Raw genomic sequence first — 23884 nt, forward strand, 5'->3', positions numbered from 1 at the left:
TTTAAACACCCTATATTTTGGGGGAGGCAAAGCAGGCAATAAAATCAGTGGATATGGGGCTAGGCCAGCTGTCTAGGGGCAGCAAAATGGAGTGCTACTCAGGGGAAATCAGAATTCAGCTCCCAAGATGGCAGGCTTGTGGGTCTGGGAGCACTCCCAAAGCCAGCATGCACCTTAAATTTTTTCCCTGTGTGCCATCTTCTGACAACCACTCTGGCTGACTGCAGGAGCAGCTCTGGTGTGAGGCACAGGGAGTTGCATCCTCTCTTCTCAGTGGAGGCATGGCTGGACCTTTTAGAGTGGGAAGAGGAAACTGAAAGGAAGCGAGGGGTTGTTTTCATATCCCTTCCTCAAACTCTTATGGTAAAGCATGGTACCTTTACATTCTGTAGCCCCACACTAATGTGCGCAATAGGACTACACACTGGCTTCAAAGGTACTCCTGTACACAGCTGGACCAGGGCCAGGCCACACACTGTAGTACCTGAGACATTGCAGTCATTTCTCTACTCTTAGAGCAAGAAGGAACTCCGGTCTCATGGACCCCTGTGTGTGCAAACTCTGGGTAAGTGACAATGGCAGGCACTGGAAGGGCTAAAAGCTGCTACCACCTAGCATCACACACCACATGTAGCTATAGTGGGACAGGAACAGCCCCCATGTGAGTAGGGGTGGCAGAGTCTGTCTCCCAGGTCTTCATTTCAGGTAAAATGCGTTAACAAACTCTTTGCTACGTTGCCCTCTCTCTGGGACTTTGAGGAGACTTCTCTTTCCCTTCTCACATTTGCTGCTTTGGTGAAGTTTATATGGGGCAGAAGTTGAAAAGGCCCGTGTGACCTTCAAGAGACAGCCACTTGGGAGCTCTGAAAACTGCTGAGCACTGCCTTGCAACCCTGGAAAAGTTTATTACAACACCCTCTCCCCCCACCTCACACGCACAGTGTCTTACCTTGACACTGGATTACTTAGTGAAACGGTGCCCCATGTTTACTGTTCATTTATGCATTCATCATGGTGAAACCCTCTTCTCATCTCCCATTGATAAACATACATAGCGTGAAATATTAAGCTAGTTTTTCAACCTGACTGAGATTAGTGGGAGAAAAGGTAACATGATGCATTTTTTAAAAACCATAAACCAATATCGCTCTGCGTCCAACATAATGTGCATTACTACCGTACGGTGTATGCTAAGCAAATGGTTATTGAAAGCACATTTACTATGGATGAAGGGGGCACTGATCCATTAAGGGATACGTATCAAGGAAGTACAAAATGTATTTCCATTTACAAACATACTATATTCAACAGTACTTGTCTTCTGTCTACAAAGCCCAGCATTTTCCTTAGTATTCATTTGTGCAAATACTATACTATGCAAGTTAGGTCATTCATACACTGCTGGGTGGAGGGAGTGGAGGTTTGGACTGTATCATGCAACCCCTCTCCCACCGGCCCGCACCTACGTCAGCACAGCTTTGTACTGACCCACTTGTACGGAGTGGGAAGCCAAGAGGAGAGAAGCTCAAAGACAGTTAGGGAGTTCCTGCTCTGCCTCAGCTCAAGGGGTACTGGAGTCGTATGGGGCTGCAGATGGAGGAATCTCATCTGGACCAGTGCTCTGGCTGGCAGGTCAGAGTATGTGTGGTGCGCAGTGCCTGGCAGAGCAGGGTCCTGAGGAGCAGCATGAGTCGATAGCCCCAAGGCCACCATGGCTGACTGTGGTTCTCTCAGCCATTAGGGAAAGCACGAGATGAGGCTGGGTTTAATGTATTTGGGATCAGGGAGGGGGATCGTACCTTGCCCCGAATGATTTTAGTCAGCATCCTTGTGTCAATCCCACACAGGGCAGGCACCTGGAGGAAACGTACAAGAGATCCCAGTCAGAGAACAGTCAGGGGAAAGTTACAGACAGATCACCTTGCTGGGCAGCCTATCAGAGAGAGACAGTCCCAGGATACATCTCTCCTTCTCATTCCCTCTCTCTTTCCTTTGCACATTCCTTCCCCTCCCCATGTCCCCTCTCAGAAATGGCAGGGTTCCCCAAAGTATCTAGGTGCTGTGCTGGGCAGCTGGTACCCGTACAATGAAACACCTGTGTGGCATATGCCTTTCTGTCTAGTCTGCGGGCTCCGTTCTGGCCTAACACCAGGGGGCTGGGTCGTCAGCTGATGTAAACTGATACAGATCCACTGACAACAAGTCATTGACTTCAGGGGTGCGACTCTGGTTTTCCATCAGTGGGACTCCATTAACTTCAATGCACTTACTCCCAATTTACACTGGGGTGAGCAACCTCAGACTCTGGGCCTACCTGAGCAGACCCCTGATCTATTAGCAGCACACACTGGTGTCTGCACCTGGAGTAGTTTGAAAGAGGGGAGCACATTGGAGAGAAATAGTTGGAAGGGAAAGTAATGGAGAGTAATCACACAGGCAGGGAGAGAAACTGAAGTGAGGATAAACTTAACCTAATGTGAAAAAACGAAGAACCAAATATCCCCACTTAATGAGCATTTCTCCTAGTTAGTCTTGTCCATGTCTCCTCATTGCCTCGGAAGTAGGAAACCCAGAAAAAGCCCACTGCAAACTAAAGACAGCAGAGGTTTGCCTGCCAGCACAAACCAAAGGTCTGATAATAGGAGCTCTAGCTCACTATAAACCAGAATCTCCCTCTCCTGGTTTCCATTACTCAAGGAGTCACTTAGCAGTTTCCTCAGAACAGATATTCCATGTCGAGTATCCAGTCTGGTTGCCCAAAGATCTCTCACCTTTTCTTCTTGCAGCCACTGTCCCAGAGTTTTGACTGCCCGCCAGTGACTGTAGTCATTGCTGTAATCCAGAACCAGCAAACCTGAAACCTGCAAAGAGAAAAGAAGAGAAGAAATTCCATATTGCTCTTATGGGAAGTAAGGAAAACCCAAGTCCCCACTCCATGTGTGTGCGCACATGTGCATAGGCAGAATTTCCAAGCTTTGTCATGGAGTGGACCACATCTTAATGGAAATATTGAGGTCACTTCCCTCCCAGTTACAATGGCATGGATCATCTCCTCCAGCCCCACCATTTGTGATTATACAAAACCACTGCTCCATCCCATGTACAATCACATCACATCGCTGTGGCAACTACAGCAGTTCCTTTCAGGAGAAGGTCAATGGAGGGAAGTATATAGAGTGTTTTTAGCTGGCTTCAGTGCGATGATCATTGTCCTTCTGGAAAACACTTAATGACAGTGACCACTATTGCGCTTCATTTCAACTCTCTTGCTCTCCTGTCCTTTTTCTCTCATCTGAGAAGAAGGAAGAGACTTAATGTCCTGCGAACCAGCCAACATTCTTCTTCCTCTGCTAGAAGGCAGGAGAGATCTTGCTCCTCTCCCTGGCTTTGGTAAGCAGCACCACTGCAGCTCCCCCTCCTCCCTGGGACTTCATTTCTACTTCAACCATTGCTCTCATACCCCTACGTCTCCCATCGCTATTCCCATAATGGTACCATCTACCTTCCCCAATAGCTGGGGCAGTTTAAACTAAGGGCTCGTCTACACAGAGAAGCTGCACTGGTTTAACCAAAGGTGGACGTTATTTACACCTTCTTAGTTAAACCACTGCAACACTGCATGTGGACCAACCCAAAAGCCGAAAGGAGCTTTGGGACCCTTACAGTGGAAGTGCAAGTGCTAAAATCTTCACATGCCACATAGGGCTGGTCAACCCCGGTGCAATGAATTGTGATTAGTGGAAGCGTTAATCATGTGCAGCTGATGCATTTTAACCCACCTCTATCTCTGTTTATACTAGAGGTGTTTACAAGCCTGTGCTGGCGAGCACACTTGCTAAGTACACCTCATTTTCCTACTCCAAACGGCAGCTTGGCAAAACTGTAATCCTTGCTGTATCAAATGGTCCTGCTGGAGGATATTCAGATTTTAAAGGTCAGAAGAGACCATTAGATCATCTAGTCCAGCAGTTCCTAAACTGTGGGTCATGACTCCATTTTAAGGGGGTTGCCAGGGCCAGCATTAGATTTTCTGGGCCCCAAGGCTGAAGCCAAAGCCTAAGCCCCAACACCTGAGGCCGAAGCCGAAACCCAAGGGCTTGAGCCTGGGACGGGAGGGCTCTGGTCCCTTCCCACCCTGCCCAGGGCGGCAGGGCTCAGGCTCCAGCCTCCTCCCACCTCAGGTCATGTAGTAATTTGTGTTGTCAGAAGGAGATCATGGTGCAATGAAGTTTGAGAACCCCTGATCTAGTCTGACCTTCACCAATCTCTTCAGGAAAGACAGTCTCTGTGCTCAGACGGCTCTCCCTTGCCATGATCTGATCTCTCTATGGCAACTTGCCTCTGGGAGACAAAATCACATCTGAGGCACCAGAAAGACGAAGAAAAAAAACAACCCCAATCTTCTGCATGTTTCTGGGAAGTTCCATCTAACTTTCCCCCCTCCGTGGATGAGCCTGGAAGATGTCAGTGCGCTCCCATCCACTCCAGGGATTTGTATTTCTAAATCACGTCTCCACTGGACTACTTTGTCCAGCCCTGATTTTGCTGCTTCCATTACCTTGATTCCATCAGACTCTAAAAACTTGCTGAGGCCCATTTCATCCAAGGCAGCGGTGTCTGGCACCCCACCATTGCCTACAATGGGGTTAACCATTGTGAGAATCTGCCCCCGGTAGCTGGGATCTGTCAGGGTTTCAGTGTACCTGGGTGAAAAACAAACAGACAACTGTTGGCATGGGGCTGGAGGCGCAAAAGCCAACATAAACCAGCCAGCAATGAACTCCCAAATACAAGGCAATGGTGAGCCTGGAAAAAACTCCCAAGGAGGGATAGATTTAAACACATGACTAAATGTTTTGATGAATTGATACTCAACCCTAAGGTTTCTATGAGGTCAGTATTGGAACATTTTTAGCCTCATTTTCCAAATCAGATAATTGCACTTGGCCTACATTTCCCTCTGCAGCACCAATTGAATAAGTAATTCTTCACTTTCTCTACGTCCTGTTGCTGTGAACTGTTAAGTACTTGCTGTCTTACATCCCAGAAATGGCTGTATTTCAGAGTGGATGAAATGATCCTTTCGTATACTTTCCCAGGCACATTGGGTATTTCAGGATGAATTTGCCCTATATAGACACATAATGTATTATAATTGTTGTTTAAATGGTATGCAATTGGAAACTCCCACAGTTTACCAGAAATCAGCAATAAGCAAGAAACATATTTATGGAACACCAGCCCCACTGCCAAAAGATTAATTGTCAAACACTGGAAAACTCTCTACAAAACCCAGAATGGTTGCAGGCTGATACAGACAAGTGAGTGTCTAGACAACTCAGAGAAATGACTTGTCACTTAAACAATGTCCGTGAAATATTCCTCGGTATGCTTGTCCTCTTTTTGGAAATATATTTCCTGCTCTGGTTAAATATGCATGAGATTTTCAGTGTTAACATATGGTTATAGTAAATGCATGGTATGCATACATTTGGTACGTATATATAGTCTCCTTCCTATTGGATTGTTTACACCACCAAACATCCTTCATTAATGACAAAGTCAACTTAATTAACCTTTGTGTGTTATTTGTATTAAAAAAACATTGAAAAAAACCACTAGGTTTGGCTGTGACATATAGGCACAGCTCTGCACTGGGACATAATGCCCTTAAAGCAGGGACAATGCTTCCTATAGCTTGGAGGAATGGCACAAGGAATGACACAGGTGGCACAAGAACTAAAGAGGCATCAGGGTCCAATCCTCTCGGGGCTTGCACGACAAGTCCGGCCTGATCTCTGTAAATTCCTGCCAGTCACTTCCTCTGCTAGAAAATCCGTGGGAAACAAACACAAAAAGGGAGCAAACACGTCAGGGAAAAAAAGAGGGGAAACTTTTTTATTTTTTGCAAAAGTGTCTTCAATTCTTCCTGCTTTTTCTTCTAAAACCAAATTATTTTTATACCAACTAGTGGAATATTTTGTGACCATTTCTGTGAAAAATCATCCCATTCACCAAAATTAAAAAATGTCACCAAAAAACCTTGTCAACAAATTGGAAATGCGCCAAAATGTCGGCCAATTCTAGTCATGTAAAATTCAAACACCTCTCCAGCTTTTCTCCTCTGTAACGTTAAGCGACAACTCAAGAATTCAGTTTGTCATAGTACATGGAGCCGTGTCTTTTCTAATTCACAAGCTCAGTCTGAATCTAGTCAGGATTCTCGTGACATTCAGTTCTCACAGGGCATTGCTCAGAGGCTTAAGAGAGGTCTTGGCACAGTCACTCCTATGCCAACCCTACATCAGCTCATCAGCACACTCACTTCCATACTAGTAACTTGCTATCTATCCTGACCAGGTCCTGTGCCTGACAGACCCTTATTCTGGTACAGTGTCATTAAAGTCAATCCACGGGTGAACTGATTCCTTTTAATACTTGAGGCCTTAATTATTCTGGGACTTTGAGAGCAAGGGAGAACTCCGAGGTCTCACTCTCTGCCCTGCAATCCCTGGATTTGTAACAAACCCAGACACATTTGTGCCTGCGAGAACAATGCAAGGTCTTATTTCCCCCCGAAGCATTCTCTTCTCCGTAGCAGTCAGAGTTTCCTACCACCCTAAAGCAGGATGCAGCTGGTCACCATCCATCCTTGGGAGCCATCTTTGCTGCAGCTCCTGGGCTCAGCACCTCACCCACAGAGTCTGCGCGACACTCAGCCTCCTCCTTCCAGCCCAGTCCACCCAGGTTTGGTCCCGTTCTCCAGCCCTGAGCTCCTGCAGCCACTGTGCACTCCCAATGGGGCTGAAACCGCTGCCCTCCCAAACTCTGCCTCTGCCAGTGGCACACACTATGCATAACGTACATGTGTCTGTGGGTGCCACTCAATATGGAAAATGTTCTACTTTGACCAGGACAGAGGGCTTGGGTTCAAAGTGGGACAGTCCTGCAAAACCCAAGGTGGTTGGGAGGCAGGGGGTTATGCCCATAGACAGTAAAATAAACCTTAACCCTTCATATTTTGTTTCTTCCCCATCTGTCCCCCTAGAACAAACCATTCCTTCTGAGTGTGTCCTCTACGTATCGTCAGTAAACGAATACTAAATCCAGCTTCTGGCGCTGAGCTGCAGTGTTGAAGGGAAATTAATCCATCAGGTGTTGCTTGACTTTTGTGATGTGACAAGATTTATTACCCATAATCTATCACAGGGAAGAAAACTCTGGTGCCCTCCATCATTTTGATCTATATTAAACAGTTGTTTGTTGGCAGGTATATTAACACAGCTAGTAATTAGTGCTGTCGAAAAGCATAAGTAATTGCCTTGTGATGCAAAACTTTCCGAACAGATTTCTTAGGCTGTAATTTACTGTTCTCACCAATGGAACTATTTAAAAAACCATCTTGCAGTATATGTTCAACACAGGGAGAGCAGAGTTTGGGGAGAGTGGAGCAGGTGCACAAAGATTTGCATTGAAACCTTGAGCTTCAGTTTTACTTTGGAAATGTCTCAATTCTCTTTCCCATTGACACTTGCTGTTCCTCACTAATGATCTTATTATATCAAGCAAGTTTGTGCTATGGCTGACTTTCTCATCTGGACAATCCTGCAGAAAAAGTAGCCAGTGATCTTGTCTGATTGACCAGGTCCCCCTGAGTCCATGAGGCTATAGTAGACTCATGAGCTTCTACATTAAAGTTGGACAAAGAGTCCCAACATGCTAGTGTGCATCACACGCTCTCCCTAGCTGAGGGGTTCAGAGGTCAACAGCATGTTTGATCCCTGCATGAGTCACCACTTGTAATGATGCCCCCAGATGGAACCTGTGAGAGGGCTGAACTTGGGTCCTGTGGATTTAAAAGCACCAGCCTCTATTGCTTGAGCTAAGGGACGAGCTCCATTGGCTTAGAGACAGTAGCAGACTCATATACCACGATATGGGACCGAGCCACTAGGGGGAGATGAAGACACACTTGGCCAATATGTTACAACTTACCGCTTCGTGCCATTAAGCTGTTACCATGTTTCAACACAGAAGTGGCTGCATTTTAAAGCTTAGGGAAGGGATTTACCATAGTTATCAGTTTGCAAAATAGGGATGGCATGATAGAATGTTTCAGAAAGTCTCTGTGAGCTCTGAACTCTTTATGTTTTCTACCATGATGCTGCCCATCATGTTTGGGAAAAACTCAAAAATATTCCCCAAAAATATCCACAAAACTACCTTTTTTTCCACCTTCAAATCCCTCCTCAAACTCTCCTTTACCATGATGCACACAAAAAAATTGACAACAGTTAGGCTACCAGTTTGAACTGACCACTGCTTGTCATGCTGATCAGTATTGTCTCATAGTTTCTTTATACATCCCAGTTAGTCTGTCTAGATCCATATAACCTGTTGTCTCTTGTCTTATACTAAGATTGCAATTTTTTTGGAGTAGGGACTGTCTTTTGGTTCTGTGTTTGTGCAACACCTAGCACATCAGGGTCCTGGTCCATGATTAGGGCTCCTACTTGTTATGGTGATACAAATAATACATTATTATTAATTTAATAATAATAATAAGTAATAATGAGCAGAAAGCTGTTTATCTTCTTTCCGCCATTTAATGCTGCATTACCAAAAGCATCTCTACTTATGTATCCTTTGTTTTTGCCTTACCCAGCAAGACCAGTGTTGAAGACAACTTCACCAGCTGCGGACGACGGATGGCCAAAGGAATAACCCTTCATCTTTGTTCCATCATCTAGCACCAAGTTTGCCGTCTGTGCCTAGAGAAACAAATTACATGATGACACTCAGATCTGTATTTTACATGAGCACACCCTAAAGTTGGGAAAAGACTTGTGGTTAATAGGAAAACTTCCAAGGTACACGGCTCCCATGCCACTTGTGATGCAAAGCACAAATTCCCTCATCCCCCATACTACCTTATCCTCCTTCAGATGCCTCCTTCATGCTCCTTTCTGCCATGATGCTTACAGAGCACAGTCAGCTGGCAACAGCTACATGGGTGACAAGTTAAATTGAGTACAGAGCTAGGCTAGACATAAAGGTGCTTGTTGGACCATTTTGTCTCTGCCTCCCAGACTGTTGTTCATGTCATCCACCTTCTGTATCTTGCAGTTAACTGAGGGTATAAACTCTTTAGGCAAGTCACTGTCTCTTTATTATGCGTTTGTTCGGGGCTCGATCTGACAAGATGCTGAACATGCTGGCCCTGATCCAACAAAGCACATAAGCACATGCTTAACTTGGACTTCAGTGGGCTAACTCATATGCTTAACATTAAGCATGTGCTTAAGTGGTTTGCTAGATTTGGGTCAGAGTGCCAACTGCCTCACAGGGTCCAGCTCTGAGTGCATAGGAACTGCCAGACTGGATCACACCTTGGTCCATCTAGTCCAGCATCCTGCCACCGACAGTGGCCAGCTTCAGATGCTTCAGAGGGAGATGCAAGAAACCCCACAGCAGATATTTATAGAATAACATGTCCCCTGGGAGAGCTTCTTCCTAACCTCAGTGAGTTAGTGGTTGTCTTAGGGAGTGCTTAGCACAATAGGTCCCATCCATCACTGGGGCCTTGCAATGAGGTGGCTTGCCCCTTAATGGCTGGAGGGCTGGGGCTAGCCAGTTCTGATTCCGGAGTGAGTCACACCTGAGAGGGACTGTGAATCTCTTGCTATGCCTGAAGAGAGTAAGGTTATGTCTTCCCTAGAAATGCTGCAGCAGTGCTGCTGTAGTGCTTCAGAATAGACGCTTGCTCCAGTGATGGGAGGGGTTCTCCCATCCCTGTTGTAAAGACACCTCCTTGAGAGCCAGTAGCTAGCTCCACAGAAATCCTTCCATTGACCTTGCACGGTCTACCCCAGGGGTCAGTTCGGCTTAATGACGTCACTGGGGGGGCGGATTTTTCATATGCCTGAGTGACATAGCTGGGTTGACCTAATTTTTTAGTATACCCCAGGCCTAAGTAATCTCCTGCACTGGGGGAAAGGCACCAGTGGGGAAGGACAAATTCCAGGTGGGAGATGCTAGGAGGCAGAAAGACAGGAGGGGGTTGTGCCCCACTGAAACTGAGATGAGGACTGCGTGAGTTTGAGTTCCATTTTGGAAGACCAGTATTTCAGATTATCAGGAGAGAGACACTGAACTGAGATTGGGGCCTGCAGGACCAGTGGACTGGAGGACTAAGTAAACTGGACACCAAGAAGGGAATGTTCAATTTCCTTTGCAGTCTGTGGAATTGTCTGAGGAGCCCTGAAGAACAGCAAAAATGAGGTAGGGCACCGCCGAGGTACCTCTGGCCACGAGGTGGCACTCTGAAGGCAGCTGACCCCACTACAGGCCTCTGAGCTAACTATGATATAAACTATAACTGCTGTGACCATTTTGCTGGAGTAGCATTGTTACTTGTGGATGGTGTTTCTGTCACTTGTCCATCGCTTTCAAAGGAACTTTACTGTGATCACAGGTACTTTGTCTTGTTTTAAAATTACTTGATATATCAAGGTAAAATACATCCATCCTGAGCACATTCATCGTTTCTACGGCTTATGCCAGCAGCCTCTGAGCTGAACAGCAATGAGATGGGTCGGTATGGTATTGTGGGTGTGTCATCTCTGATTACCGCAATTTGTAGGTCTTCTTCCCTCAGAAGTGGTAGGGGGGCACGTAAGTTATGGAGACACCTTGTCCTAGAGTTAGGGTGACCAGACAGCAAGCATGAAAAATCGGGATGGGTATGGGGGGTAATAGGCGCCTATATAAGACAAAGCCCCAAATATTGAGACTGTTCCTATAAAATCAGGACATCTGGTCACCCTAACTAGAGTTTCTGTAACTATACCACCACATTTGTATTCCACTCCCAGACCATGAAAGTCAGTGACTGCACTCCCACTTAGATGAGCTAATTTTCATAGGTAGGAATTATGCCAAGAGAGATACTGTGGCTATGGACTGGTGACCTAATACTTTCATTCTGTAATTACAACCACTGCTCATAGGAGGATTTCAAAGCTCTTTATGACATTAATTAAGCCACAACACCCTTGCACGGAAGATAAGTACAGCGATCCCCATTAAAAAGCCAGCATTTCTTATCAGTGGTATCTGACACTATTTCAATTTTCTCCTTTACTTCAAATAGATCTCCATGGTAAGTGTAACAGATAGCGAACGTTAGCTTTTTAATGCTTTGTGGAATTATGATCTATTTTACAGCTGAGCAAACTAGGGCAGAGAGGTTATTTGAGTTGCCCACAGTCATATGAGTCAGTGGGAGCTCTGGGAATAGTTGGGCAAATGATTCCTCGTTCTGAGCATTAACTACGCTATGCCTTTCCCTAGAGCTGGTTTAACAAATTAGCAGTTCCCATCTGGCAGCCGAACTCTGCATGCAGTCCTGACAGCCAGGACCCAAACAGGGCTGGCTCAAAAGCAGTATCAGTAGTCTTGGAAGCTGTGACAGATCCAAACCAGTGGGTACAGAAGTCTGGTAGAGGGCAAATATACTGGTCACTGAATGAGTAGTTTTCTGTTCCCTGAGTGACCAGAGCAGGGGCTGCACTAGAGTAATCAGGAACCTGCTAGAACCAATTAAGGCAGATAGGCTGATTAGAACACCTGCAGTCAATCAAGGCAGGCTAATCAGGGCACCTGAGTTTAAAAAGGAGCTCACTCCAGTCATGTCAGGTCAAGTCACGTCGGGAAAGGAAAGGAAGTGTAGTGTAGTGTAGTGTAGTGTAGTGTGCGTGTGAGAGGAGCTGGGAGCAAGAGGCACAAGGAGCTGAGACTGAGAGGCTGTGCTGCTGGAGGACTAAGGAGTACAAGCATTATCAGATACCAGGAGGAAGATCCTGTGGTGAGGATAAAGAAGGTATTTGGAGGAGGCCTTGGGGAAGTAGCCCAGGGAGTTGTAGCTGTCATGCAGCTGTTACAGGAGGCACTATAGACAGCTGCAATCCACAGGGCTCTCGGCTGGAACCCAGAGTAGAGGGTGGGCCCAGATTCCTCCCAAACCTCCCAACTCCTGATCAGACACAGGAGGAGTTGACCCAGACTGTGGGGAAGATCACTGAGGTAAGCAAATCTGCCAAATAAGCACAGGACCCACCAAGGTAGAGAAGGAACTTTGTCACAGAGCCAATATGGAAACTCCACTGGCCAAGGCTGGAGGAGCTGTGCTAAGCTTGTCGCTGCTGGAAGTAGCTTTCTGCATATCTTAGAGGGTGAACCCTTGCATTTTGTTGTTAAAAAGAATATGCCACCATCACTTTGCTGCAGAGTGGGATGGAGAAACTACTTTCCATTTGTGGCAAATTAAATGAACACTCAAAGACAGGAAGAATTTCATTTACAGCACTGAACAATCACAGCAAACATTCATCCAAAATTGTGTATATTAAGTACTTCACGGCTGTTATAAATACACTGCAGTTCATGTATTAGTATATGACAAGACATTGCAAAAACTACAGTTGACAAGTAACTGAATTAAAATACATTTGGAGAAGTACTATCTTTGCATCTTCCTTTGTTTTTTTCCATTCACTTACTACTGTGCAACATTCAGTCTTTGTCAAGGGGTCTCCCAGTCATCGGGCAAATTAGTAAGGTTCTCCTCTCTGTGGAGAGCCAAGGTTGCAGGGGCTTTTTTATTATTATTATCTGTGGGGACTAAAGGTAAAAATTAGTAAGAACATTAGCTGTTCAATATACCATTAATGAATAGTTTTGTACCATGATTCAATTTGTCCATGCTGAATAAAGTGAGATAAATGAGCTTCTGTTCCAGACTCAGCATTTCCTTTATTAATTAATGCAATCCCTAATATTTTTGCGGGGGTACTAAAGACACTTCCCCACACACACTGTGTGGCTAATTCCCTAGGGCCCCTCTGACAATTCCAGCCTCAAATATTACTTAATGAAATAACTCGATCAATTTCCAAATCTAACTGTGCTGATAAGTCTGATGAACTCCTCATTCCAAAGCAGTGGTTCCTTCCGCAGAGTGCCTGTACACTCCATTGCCTACAGAAGAAACATCTTCCTCAGAGGGACTTTCTACAGTCACTAAAATAAAAGGGTCTGCAGCACATGGACCACAGGTGGTATCTGAAAATGAAAGGTGATTTCAATAGAAGTTGCCAGCTGCCCAGAACCTTTGAAAATCAGGGCACTTATCTGGCAGTTTATGGGTTAGGTTTCCTATGGGATTTATGCTCCTAGGTGTTGTTGAAAAATCCAACCCTGAATATCAATTTAGGAGCCCAACTTTAGAACCTCATTCTTTCAGAAACTCTTGGCCTCAGAAGATGTTGTTCCCGTAGAGGCTAATTCATGCCACCTACATAAAGCCAGCTCTGTGCAGGTAGAGTGGTTTGGGGAATTAAGATCTAGCCCTCAAAGTAGGACCTGTGATAGGTGCTGCTGCTGTAGTCTCTAGCCTTCTGTGCCAATTGTAAATGTGCACCCACACCCAGGGTATCCAGACGTCCTGAAAAAATCAGGACTGTCCCTATATTCAGCTGTTTGTCCTGCGTCCCGACGGATGTATTGTCGGGACGCCATTTGTCCTGATATTTGGCTTTTTTTTTTTTTTTTTTTGCTTCGGTGGCACCCTGCCCCCCCCAGGGTCATCTGGTCACCCTACTCACACCTCAGATCCCTCACCACCCTCTACACAACCTCCCTACACAACCATTGCAAACCATTCCTACCTCCAGACACCCACAAAGTCCTATGCAGGGATTTAAGGAGTACAATGGTCTTTGTACAGCTCCTTTGCAGCACCGGTGAACTATCCCCTGCATGCCTAGAGATGTGGAGATATTTCCCTCTCTTTGGTCTATCATTATCTAAGAGCCTTATTTCTTTACTCTGCATCCTTGGAGCAACTACTCTTACTCACATTGCTAGTGTGAGCATTACCACCTCCCTGCGCTGTTAGCCTACTTTTAGTTAATAGGAAAGGTGATTGAGGCTACATCTACACAGCAAAAAACACCCACGCCAGCAAGTCGCAGAACCTGCGTCAACGGAGTTGGACTTTCAGAGCTAGTGCCACAGGGTTAAGAACAGCAGTGTAGACATTCTGGCTTGGGCTAGAGCCCAGCTCTGAGGCCCTCCCCACTTACCAGAGTCTAGGCTCCAGCCCAAGCAGGAATATCTATGCTGCTATTTTTAATGCCATCACGTGAACCAAAGTCAGCTGACCCAGACTCAGACTTATGGCTGTGGGGATTTTTTATTTTTTGCTGTGTAGTTGTACCTTTGGGCCTATCAGTTTTTACTGTGGAGGAGATTTTCAACTTAAAAACTGAGTTCCTGTAGGGTTGCCACCCATCTGGTTTCCACCTGGACAGTCCAGATTTTGTCTTGTGTGTCCTGATGTCATTTGACAAGACCTGATGTCCATTGTTGTTGTTTTTTTAATCTGGGAGGGAAGCGGCAGAGAAAGGGTGAGGCCTCGGAGGTCCAGCTACCAGCCATTAGAAAGGTTTCAACCCTAATTCCATCCCACTCTGTATGAACTCTGGCATTTTTCAGAAGAGGAGTTTTCCTTGGTAGCCTGCACTAAAACTTCATCTCCAACCACAACTGTGAAGTGCATTGGCTGCTGTTCGGCTAATATCTCTTTCCCCAGCAGTGACCGCAGTTTAACAGTGCTGCCTGAATACAGTTTGTGAAGCACTTCAACACTTTTCAGGATTAACATGTAATTTATTATTGTTAGATTTCCTGTATACTTGCAATAGCACATAGAGGCTTCAACTACATCAGGACACCATTGCACTAGGCACTGCATAAACATGTAGTAAAGGAAAACCACTATCCTCAACTGATGTGTATTTGCAGTGCAGTGCATGCACTTACAAAGCTTCCTCTAGCCACATTCCCTATTCTAGCTGCATTCCATTTGTAGTTTAGAGAATATTTCTGAGACCTGTCACATCACTATCCCAGAATTAACTTTAATGCACCTGCTATAATCCTCTCTACTTTATCAGAATTTTTCATAATTCCAGGTTTCTCTATCGTTTTTTTTCTCTGCTCAGATCACTTAGCAAAATGAACCAATAAGCATTCCTTTGCTATTTAGGCTTGCTAAACAGGGTAACCTCTTACTGACTTCCTGGATTTATTTCTCCTCGCTTCAATATACTCTTGCTATAGCCTGTGTAACACCGACAGACTCCGGTTGTCGGTGGGCGAGATCAAACCTGGGACCTCTGGAGCTAAATACATGAGCCTCTACTGCATGAGCTAAAACCAAAAGGCTGTAGAGCAGACTCATTAATCTCTCTCTCTAAGTGGTATCAGTATCACTAGATGGGACAGAACACCACACCCAGGAGGGGTGTTGGTTACACTGGCTTCCCACACTTTCTTCAATTGTCTTTGTAATGCTATGTTGACTTGCAGTCTGCTATTCAGCCACTAGATGTCTCTGTGTGCTGTAGGGTTCCAGGCAGTATGTGGTCACTGGTAAACAAAGGAAACCACACTGGAACTTGAGCTGCGTTGGAACCCATTTGTTTTCTCTATTTAGAAGCAGTTTTCTGAAGCAGGAAGTATTTATTAAGGACAGACCATGACTGCATATGCCATATCTGCCTTGGCTCTAGAATACACCCTTGTCTTCTCATGGAGCAGTCAACTGGCCAGATGGGCAGAAAATTTTGCAGGTGTGGCAGTGCCTAAATTCCTTCAGCAGCAGATTCCTGGTGCTGAAAATGTAATGCAGCCTCTTCCTCACACCAAATAGACTTATAGCAAGCTTGGAGTCTCCCCTCAACAGAGGCAGAAAGGCCTCTTGAAGCAAACTCTAAGCCATTTTGGTCTAGAAATCCAACTGAAAATTGCACACAATCAGCCCCTCTTTTGCAATTTCCAGTATTCCTGATTTCAGCCAAGCCAGATATTTATATTTGCTCCTGGCTAAAAATCAGGAAGAGCAGAGAAGGAGGAATATTTCTTATTTAAAAAAAAACACACACACAAAAATGAATTCAATTTGTTTTAAAACTCAAGGGAGATTCAGATTCTTTAGGGTGACTTTAGGGTGACGATTTGAGCCAGCTCTGATTTTGTTCAAACCAGAGAGGGAAACAAACCAGAATGCTGGATATAAACCTCCTAAACTGTAGAGAAGTTCAGTTCTGGATTCAGAGCTGGATAGGGAATTTGTAGCTTAGGTTTATCTCTATAACAGGACTGAACTCCAAATCTCCAACTCCTCTGGAGCTTTGGGGAACTTTAGCTCTGTATCTGAATTCCATGGGTCAAAGCAATGTGTAATCCCTGTCTTGGAAGCTAGTTCAGGAAGTGTTCTACTCTAGTCACAAGAATTTCATTTAGGTAGACAAGACACACAAGAGATGGACAAAAGGAAGTATTATCCTCATTTTACAGAAAAGAGAACTGACCAAAGAGATTACATGACTTGCCCAAGATCACACAGTAAACTTGTAGCACACCTGGGGATTGATCCCAGATCCCCAAAGTCCCAGTTCACTCTTAATTACAAGACTACCTTGCTTCTCCTGTGTACCTGTGCATTAACTTCACCCCAGCCCATCTGGAAATAGGATCCCCATTTCAGCTCATCCTCCTCCTTCTCCGAGCAGACAGAAGTATAGTAACTCCTTAACTGATCTGCTGTTTCCTTAGTCCCTCTTTCCAATTCCTAAGGTCCAATTTTCTCTTTTACTTTCTGCCTGCCTCAAATATTTTTGGACAGCCCTTTGATAGTTGTCTGAAATAGTCTCAAAAGCCAGCATTCAATTTATTTATTTTCCTCTTCTAATTATATTTTTAGCTTGTTCCTGGTGGGTAATTTTTTTGTTTGTTTTTTTTTAGATTTTCCAATCTTCTGGTTACCAGTTTGTCTCTCTAGTTACAAGCCTTCTATTTATGGCTCATATTACTCTTTACATCCCTACCTAACTGCATTGGACTTAGCTGAGCATTAAGTGATATGAGCTGCAGTATCTCTGCTCCTTTCTGAAATGCAATGAAACTCGATTAGCGTGAACCCTATTATGCTAACTCCCTTGTTACAGTAAACATTCCCTGAGGCCCCCTTCTTCCAAGTGAAATTAACTAGCGGTCTCAGGTCTGCTCCTAGTTGACCGGAATCCCCGTGACAAAACCAGCCATCACCCTGGTCAGTAGAAGAAGTAAGGGGTGAATTGCTCTGAAGGCTGAATTTCTCGGGCATCCCTTCCTTTTCAGGATTAACATATGTTGGTGGAGCAGGGCTGGTCCTATTTCCTGGGAGCTCATTCCTCTATGTTCTCCATCAGCCACTTAGTAGAAAAATTTACGTAAATCATAAAATCTTCATGCAGGCCCAAATCCAGCAACTCAGCAGACTTTGCTCTGGCTGGGTGTATTTAGGGGAGGGGGCGGGTGGGGTATAATTATGCAAAAGTCTTATAAAATCTAATATGGATAAAATCCAGAAAGTTACAGGAAAATTCAATTCAAAACTTATAGAATTTAATAGAGAATTATACAATTTCTTCAGGGATTTTTTGAACAATTTTATAGACTTCTACAGGCAAGATTAAATTCTCTGTTAAGTTCTACAGGATAAGTTTTTCATTATTTTTCTATTTAACTCCCATAAGAGTCCAGACTCCATGCTGTGATGCTGCTCTAGAGACTGTTACACGTTAATAGGTCCACAGATGCTTATTTTCTACATGGGGTTCTGTCATACCTTTAGTCCCAGATTTGGACCTTAGCGTCCAAAATATGGGGGTTAGCATGAAAACCTCCAAGCTTAGTTACCAGCTTGGACCTGGTACTTGCTGCCACCACCCAAAAAATTAGAGTGTTTTGGGGCACTCTGGTCCCCCTGAAAAACCTTCCCTGGGGACCCCCAAGACCCAAATCCCTTGAGTCTCACAACAAAGGGAAATAATCCTTTTTCCCTTCCCCCCTCCAGGTGCTCCTGGAGAGATACACAGACACAAGCTCTGTGAATCCAAACAGAGTGACTCCCCCTCTCCGTTCCCAGTCCTGGAAACAAAAGCACTTTCCTCTTCACCCAGAGGGAATGCAAAATCAGGCTAGCAAATCCAACACACACAGATCTCCTCCTGATTTCTTCCTCCCACCAATTCCCTGGTGAGTACAGACTCAATTTCCCTGAAATTTCCCAGTAAAGAAAACTTTAACAGGTTTTAAAAAGAAAGCTTTATATAAAAAAGAAAGAAAAATACATACAAATGGTCTCTCTGTATTAAGGTGACAAATACAGGGTTAATTGCTTAAAAGAAATATGAATAAACAGCCTTATTCAAAAAGAATACAAATCAAAGCACTCCAGCACTTATATTCATGCAAATACCAAAGAAAAGAAACCATATAACTTACTATCTGATCTCTTTGTCCTTACACTTAGAAACAGAAGATTAGAAAGCAGAAACTACTTCTCCAAAGCTCAGAGAAAGCAGGCAGACATAAAACAAAGACCTCAGACACAAAATTCCCTCCACCCAAAGTTGAAAAAATCCGGTTTCCTGATTGGTCCTCTGGTTAGGTGCTTCAGGTGAAAGAGACATTAACCCTTAGCTATCTGTTTATGACAGGTTCAGATGCAGCAGAAATTCATTTTGTGCAATGAATCTGAATGCAAACCCTATCCCTGACTGTGTCTTAAACCAGAACCCTGGCCTAAACCTATCTAGATCCTCATGGTATCTTAGGCCCATCTCCAAATAAAACATACCCACATTTCTGCCCCTCTCAAGCACAGAGGTTCAAAAAAAGCTCAGATAGAGGGTATTAAAAGGAAGAATGACCATGTCCTTGCATGTGCTCTTTATTTTTGTAAAGGCTGCTCTCTTGGTATACCTGGCCAGAGCAGAAATAGGAACATCTTACAAGAGAGACTGTTCAAACAGGATTCCAGGTTACAAAGGGCAAAAGCAAAATTTTAATGCAGTAAAAGTGGCCACAGTGTACCACAATGGCAAAATGAATGGAATGTATTGCATTGCAAATGCTGTATCACTGTGCTATGGGAGTGAATAGTGGCTTTGCTTCATGCACACATCCCAGTTCCTGCTGCTTTTTCCCTAAAGTCTGCAGTACTTGTGGCAACAGTAATATCAGCATCCACAGAGCAATTGTCTAACTGCTGTCTTAACCATAATATCAATACACAATGTTGGCAACTCTATTTTATTTATTTTTACCAACTCTGCATCTCCGTTATCCTATATCTTAAATTCGTTCTTTCCTAGTTCATTCATGTCAGTGTTTTGCTGAGTATCATACTCCTCTTGGGAAACACGCCAGTCCAGTATCAGTTTCAGCATGCTCTTGGTGGCATTGTCTCTTATTTCTTCACCATCTCCCTCGTTCAAGCAGACCAGGTCACAATTTTCCACAGAATTTTTATCCAATCAGAAAATGGTGGTGGTTGTTTTTTTTTTTTAAATGAAGCTTACTGCAAAAAACAGTTGACGTTCTCAAAATTGTACAGTTTTTGTGGAATTCTCCATAATATTTTTCCAAACCAATTTTCATTGAAATTTTACTGAAGTTGTTTTCAAATTCTCATTTACTGACTCACAGAAAATGAAGGAACAAATTTTGGTAAAAAATGTCCATTAAAATATCAGAAATATGTTGTGAAAAATTGATTGAAAATGAGAATGGGTCACTAAATGAGCACTTAAATGGAAACAACTTCAAATTATCTCAGATTGTTGCCCCATTTTTTGATCAGTTCAGAGCCAAACACTTCTCCATGGTAGGAGCCAATTTCTTTCCTCTCACACAGATGAAAAACACTTGGTCTCGAAATACTGGATCCAGATCTAGATCTGAAGCTCCCTGAAAGTTGAGAGGAAACAGGATTCTGCTCAGGTGGTTTGTTTCAAGATCATCTCTAAATGAGCTGCAACTAACTCATCTGCTTTTTCTATTCTGTTCATCCACCTCCAACAATCCAGGGTGTCAGTGAGACTTTTCAGACAAGTGGATTACTGTATCCAGCATTGTAGCCATGTCAGTCCCCAGATTTTAGAGAGACAAGGTGGGTGAGGTATTATCTTTTATTGGATCAACTTTTGTTGGTGAGAGAGACAAGCTCTCGAGCTACACTGAGCTCTTCTTCAGGTCTAGGGACAGGTCTACACTTAAAATGCTGCTGCTCCTACACCAACAGGAGAGCTTCTCCCATCAGCGTAGTTAATCCACCTCCGTGAGAGCTAGTAGCTATGGCAATGGGCGAAGCTCTTCTGTCAACATAGTGCTGTCTACACAAGGGTGAGATCAGTATAACTGCTGCTTAGAGGTGTGGATTTTTTATACCTCTGAGCAAGGGAGTTGTAGTGAGGAGGCGTGGCCTCTCTCTGAGTTTGACAGGGAGGGACTACTGCCCGTCCCCTAGTGGGTGGGGCTCGGAAAGCCATGCCCGCCACGCTGGAGGCAGAAGGGCGGTACAAGAAGTACAAAAGGTGGACCTTGCAGCTCAGTTGGGCTGCAGCCACCAAGGAAGATGGGTGCTTCCCACCTGCCCCTGGCATGGGAAGCCGAAGAGGACCTCTGCTGCCCCAAGGATTCGACAGATCTTCCAGAGCTGTCAGTCACCCCAGAGCTGTTAGTCACAGCAGACTGAGTCACTGCTGGAACTGCCATTGGCAATTCATCCCAGAGAAATGGAAGACAACCCTCAGATCCAGGTACACCCCAAGGGGAGGGCAGGAAGTAGCCCGGGGCAGCCGACTGTAGTCTGGCTGAGTGGCTGCCTGATGCCAGGTCAGCGTGTTGCAGCCGGATCCCTGCTGACCCAGTGGCAAAACACTCCACCCTCCTGTCATAAACAGATAGCTAAGGGTTAATGTCTCTTTCACCTGAAGCACCTGACCAGAGGACCAATCAGGAAACCGGATTTTTTCAACTCTGGGTGGAGGGAAGTGTGTGTCTGAGTCTTTTGTCTGCCTGCCTGTTTTCTCTGAGCTTTGGAGAAGCAGTTTCTACTTTCTAGTCTTCTGTTTCTAAGTGTAAGGACAAAGAGATCAGATAGTAAGTTATATGGTTTCTTTTCTTTGGTATTTGCATGAATATAAGTGCTGGAGTGCTTTGATTTGTATTCTTTTTGAATAAGGCTGTTTATTCAATATTCTTTTAAGCAATCGACCCTGTATTGTATCATCTTAATACAGAGAGCCCATTTGTATTTTTCTTTCTTTTTATATAAAGCTTTCTTTTAAGACCTGTTGAAGTTTTTCTTTACTTCAGGGAAATTGAGTCTGTACTCACCAGGGAATTGGTGGGAGGAAAAAATCAAGGGGAGATCTGTGTGTTGGATTGCTAGCCTGATTTTGCATTCCCTCTGGGGGAATAGGAAAGTACTTTTTGTTTCCAGGATTGGGAACAGAGAGGGAGATTCACTCTGTTTGGATTCACAGAGCTTGTGTCTGTGTATCTCTCCAGGAGCACCTGGAGGGGGGAAGGGAAAAAGGATTATTTCCCTTTGTTGTGAGACTCAAGGGATTTGGGTCTTGGGGTCCCCAGGGAAGGTTTTTCAGGGGGACCAGAGTGCCCAAAACACTCTAATTTTTTGGGTGGTGGCAGCAGATACCAGGTCCAAGCTGGTAACTAAGCTTGGAGGTTTTCATACTAACCCCCATATTTTGGACGCTAAGGTCCAAATCTGGGACTAAGGTTATGATATGGTGGCAGCGGTGGGATCCGAAGATATGGTGGCAGCGGTGGGATATAGACAGAATCCAAAAGCCAGTAGGAATATTATATTTTTCTTTTCTCTGCTAAGGGCTTTTTAGCAGAGAAAGAAACAGTTGGTTTTAAAAGGGAACCAGAGAAAAATTTTTTTTCTGCTCTCTCTGGCAGTTTGTGGCTTGCATGTTAAGCAAGAAGCCATTACCAGACTGTTAAGGGTCTTTTGTCATGCAATAGCCCTCCCATTAGGAGGCAAGTTCCAGCACTATAGGCATGCAAATAAAGTGGTTTTTCAGGTTTACTTAACATTGAAGATTAGCTAAAGGCACTGTTGCTAGGCAGACTTCAGGAGGCAACAGAGAGCCTGCAGTTCAGAAAATAAACACCGGAGGGCACCCCAACACAAGAAAACAGAAATCATAACTTCTAAGGCAAAAATTGAGGCCGAAGAGCAACTCAAAGAAGCTGAACACAGGCGACAACTGGAAATAAAACAAAAAGAGATGGAGATAAAAGAAAAGGAAAAAAGCATCAAACTGGCAGCCTTCCAAAGAGAACAGGCAGCCCAAGAGGCAGCACACAAAAGAAAACTAGAAGAAGAAGAGGTAGCCTACCGAAGGAAACAAGCAGAAGAAGAGTTGGCCCACAGAAGGAAGCAAGAAGAAGAGGAGGCGGCCCACCACCGAGAAATGAAAAAACACCAAAAAGAGAATAAAGAGAAGGAAAAACAGAAAAAACATGAACTGGAGTTGGCAAAAGCTGGGCTGCATGTGCCAGCCAACCCTAACAACCCGGCGCCAATTATTGCTCCACAGCAAAGAAAATTTCCCACCTACAAGGCAGGTGATAACACCAAGGCCTTCTTGAAAAATTTTGAAAGAGCCTGTCTTGGGTACAGCATTCCCGAAGACCAGTACATGGTAAAATTGAGGTCACAGCTCAGTGGACCTTTAGCAGTGGTGGCAGCAGGTACCAGGTCCAAGCTGGTAACTAAGCTTGGAGGTTTTCATGCTAACCCCCATATTTTGGACGCTAAGGTCCAAATGTGGAACTAAGGTTATGATACCTCCGCCACTCTTCGGGCCCTGGGCTGGGACCTGTTGAAGTAGGGTGGGCCTAGGTTCCCATACCCCCCGTTGCCACCCCACTCCTGGTTGTAGGTATGTGATAATGAGGAGGTGTGGCCTCCCTCCGAGATTGACAGGGAGGGACAGCCACACACTCCTACAGTATTTATACCGATATAGGTCTGTAGCGTAGACCTGACCTGGGAAATGTACTCAGACTGAGGCCAGCTCTACCACTTACGTCGGCAAAATTTATGTCGCTTGGGGGTGCAGAAAAAAACACACACACAGGCGACATAAGCATCGTAGGCATAAGTGGTAGTGTGCACAGCACTATGTTGGTGTGAGACCTTCTCCCGCCGACGTAGCTACCGTCGCTCGTTGGGGGTGGTTTCATTATGTCGACAGGAGAGCTCTCTCCCATCGGCACTACACGAGCAATTTGACAGCAGCGCAGCTGCATTGATACAGCTCTGCTGTTGTAAAGTCTCTCATGTAGACATAGCCTGTGTGAAAAGTGTTCACCCAGAGGTGATAAGACAAAAACACTATTACTTGTGGGTGAACATTGTCTCTGACCTCACAGTCCTCATCCTCAAAGGCAACCTGCACAATATCTTTAAAAGACAAGCCTGGGAGCTTAAACTCATAACTTTGCTTAGCACTAAAAATCATGGTTTAATAAAGACGGTGGATTTATGGCTTATTACAACAACCTGTTATCGACTAACAAACTCACTGCTCAGCTGCTTTCTCCCTCTCTTTTCCCCTCCCCTCCCCCACGACTGGAGGAGTATTAACAAGCCACTTCACCTTGAAATGTGTGTTAACTACTTATGCAAAACAATCTGTGCCACCTTGTATTTAGCTGTGACACTGAGTAAGGACTTGACTACCCTCGCTCAGAGGTTAGAAAAAACACCCCCCTGAGCGCAGTAAGTTTCAGCGCTGTAGTGTCAGTGTAGACAGTGCACCAGCGCTGGGAGCCGCATTCCCAGTGCTGGGAGCTATGCCCCTCATGGAGGTGTTTTTTTTAGAGCCCTGGGAGAGCTCTCTCCCAGTGCTGCACTGCGACCACACAAGCCATGTTAAAGCGCTGCCAGTGA

General features: G+C 44.8%; 1 protein-coding gene across 1 annotated transcript in view; it reads right to left on the reverse strand.

Moving 5' to 3' along the window:
* The window catches only part of CPS1 (carbamoyl-phosphate synthase 1), a 137241-nt gene that overhangs the window by 108015 nt on the left and 5342 nt on the right, over positions 1-23884 (reverse strand). Inside the window, exons 2-5 of the mRNA XM_050916118.1 lie at positions 8662-8771; positions 4559-4703; positions 2772-2861; positions 1800-1856 (exon numbers count right to left, since the gene is read on the reverse strand). Coding sequence (XP_050772075.1) covers positions 1800-1856; positions 2772-2861; positions 4559-4703; positions 8662-8771 — 402 coding nt within the window. The remainder of the gene's footprint in view (positions 1-1799; positions 1857-2771; positions 2862-4558; positions 4704-8661; positions 8772-23884) is intronic.

This window comes from Gopherus flavomarginatus, chromosome 10 (genome assembly GCF_025201925.1).
Source record: "Gopherus flavomarginatus isolate rGopFla2 chromosome 10, rGopFla2.mat.asm, whole genome shotgun sequence".
NCBI classification, from domain to species: Eukaryota; Metazoa; Chordata; order Testudines; family Testudinidae; genus Gopherus; species Gopherus flavomarginatus.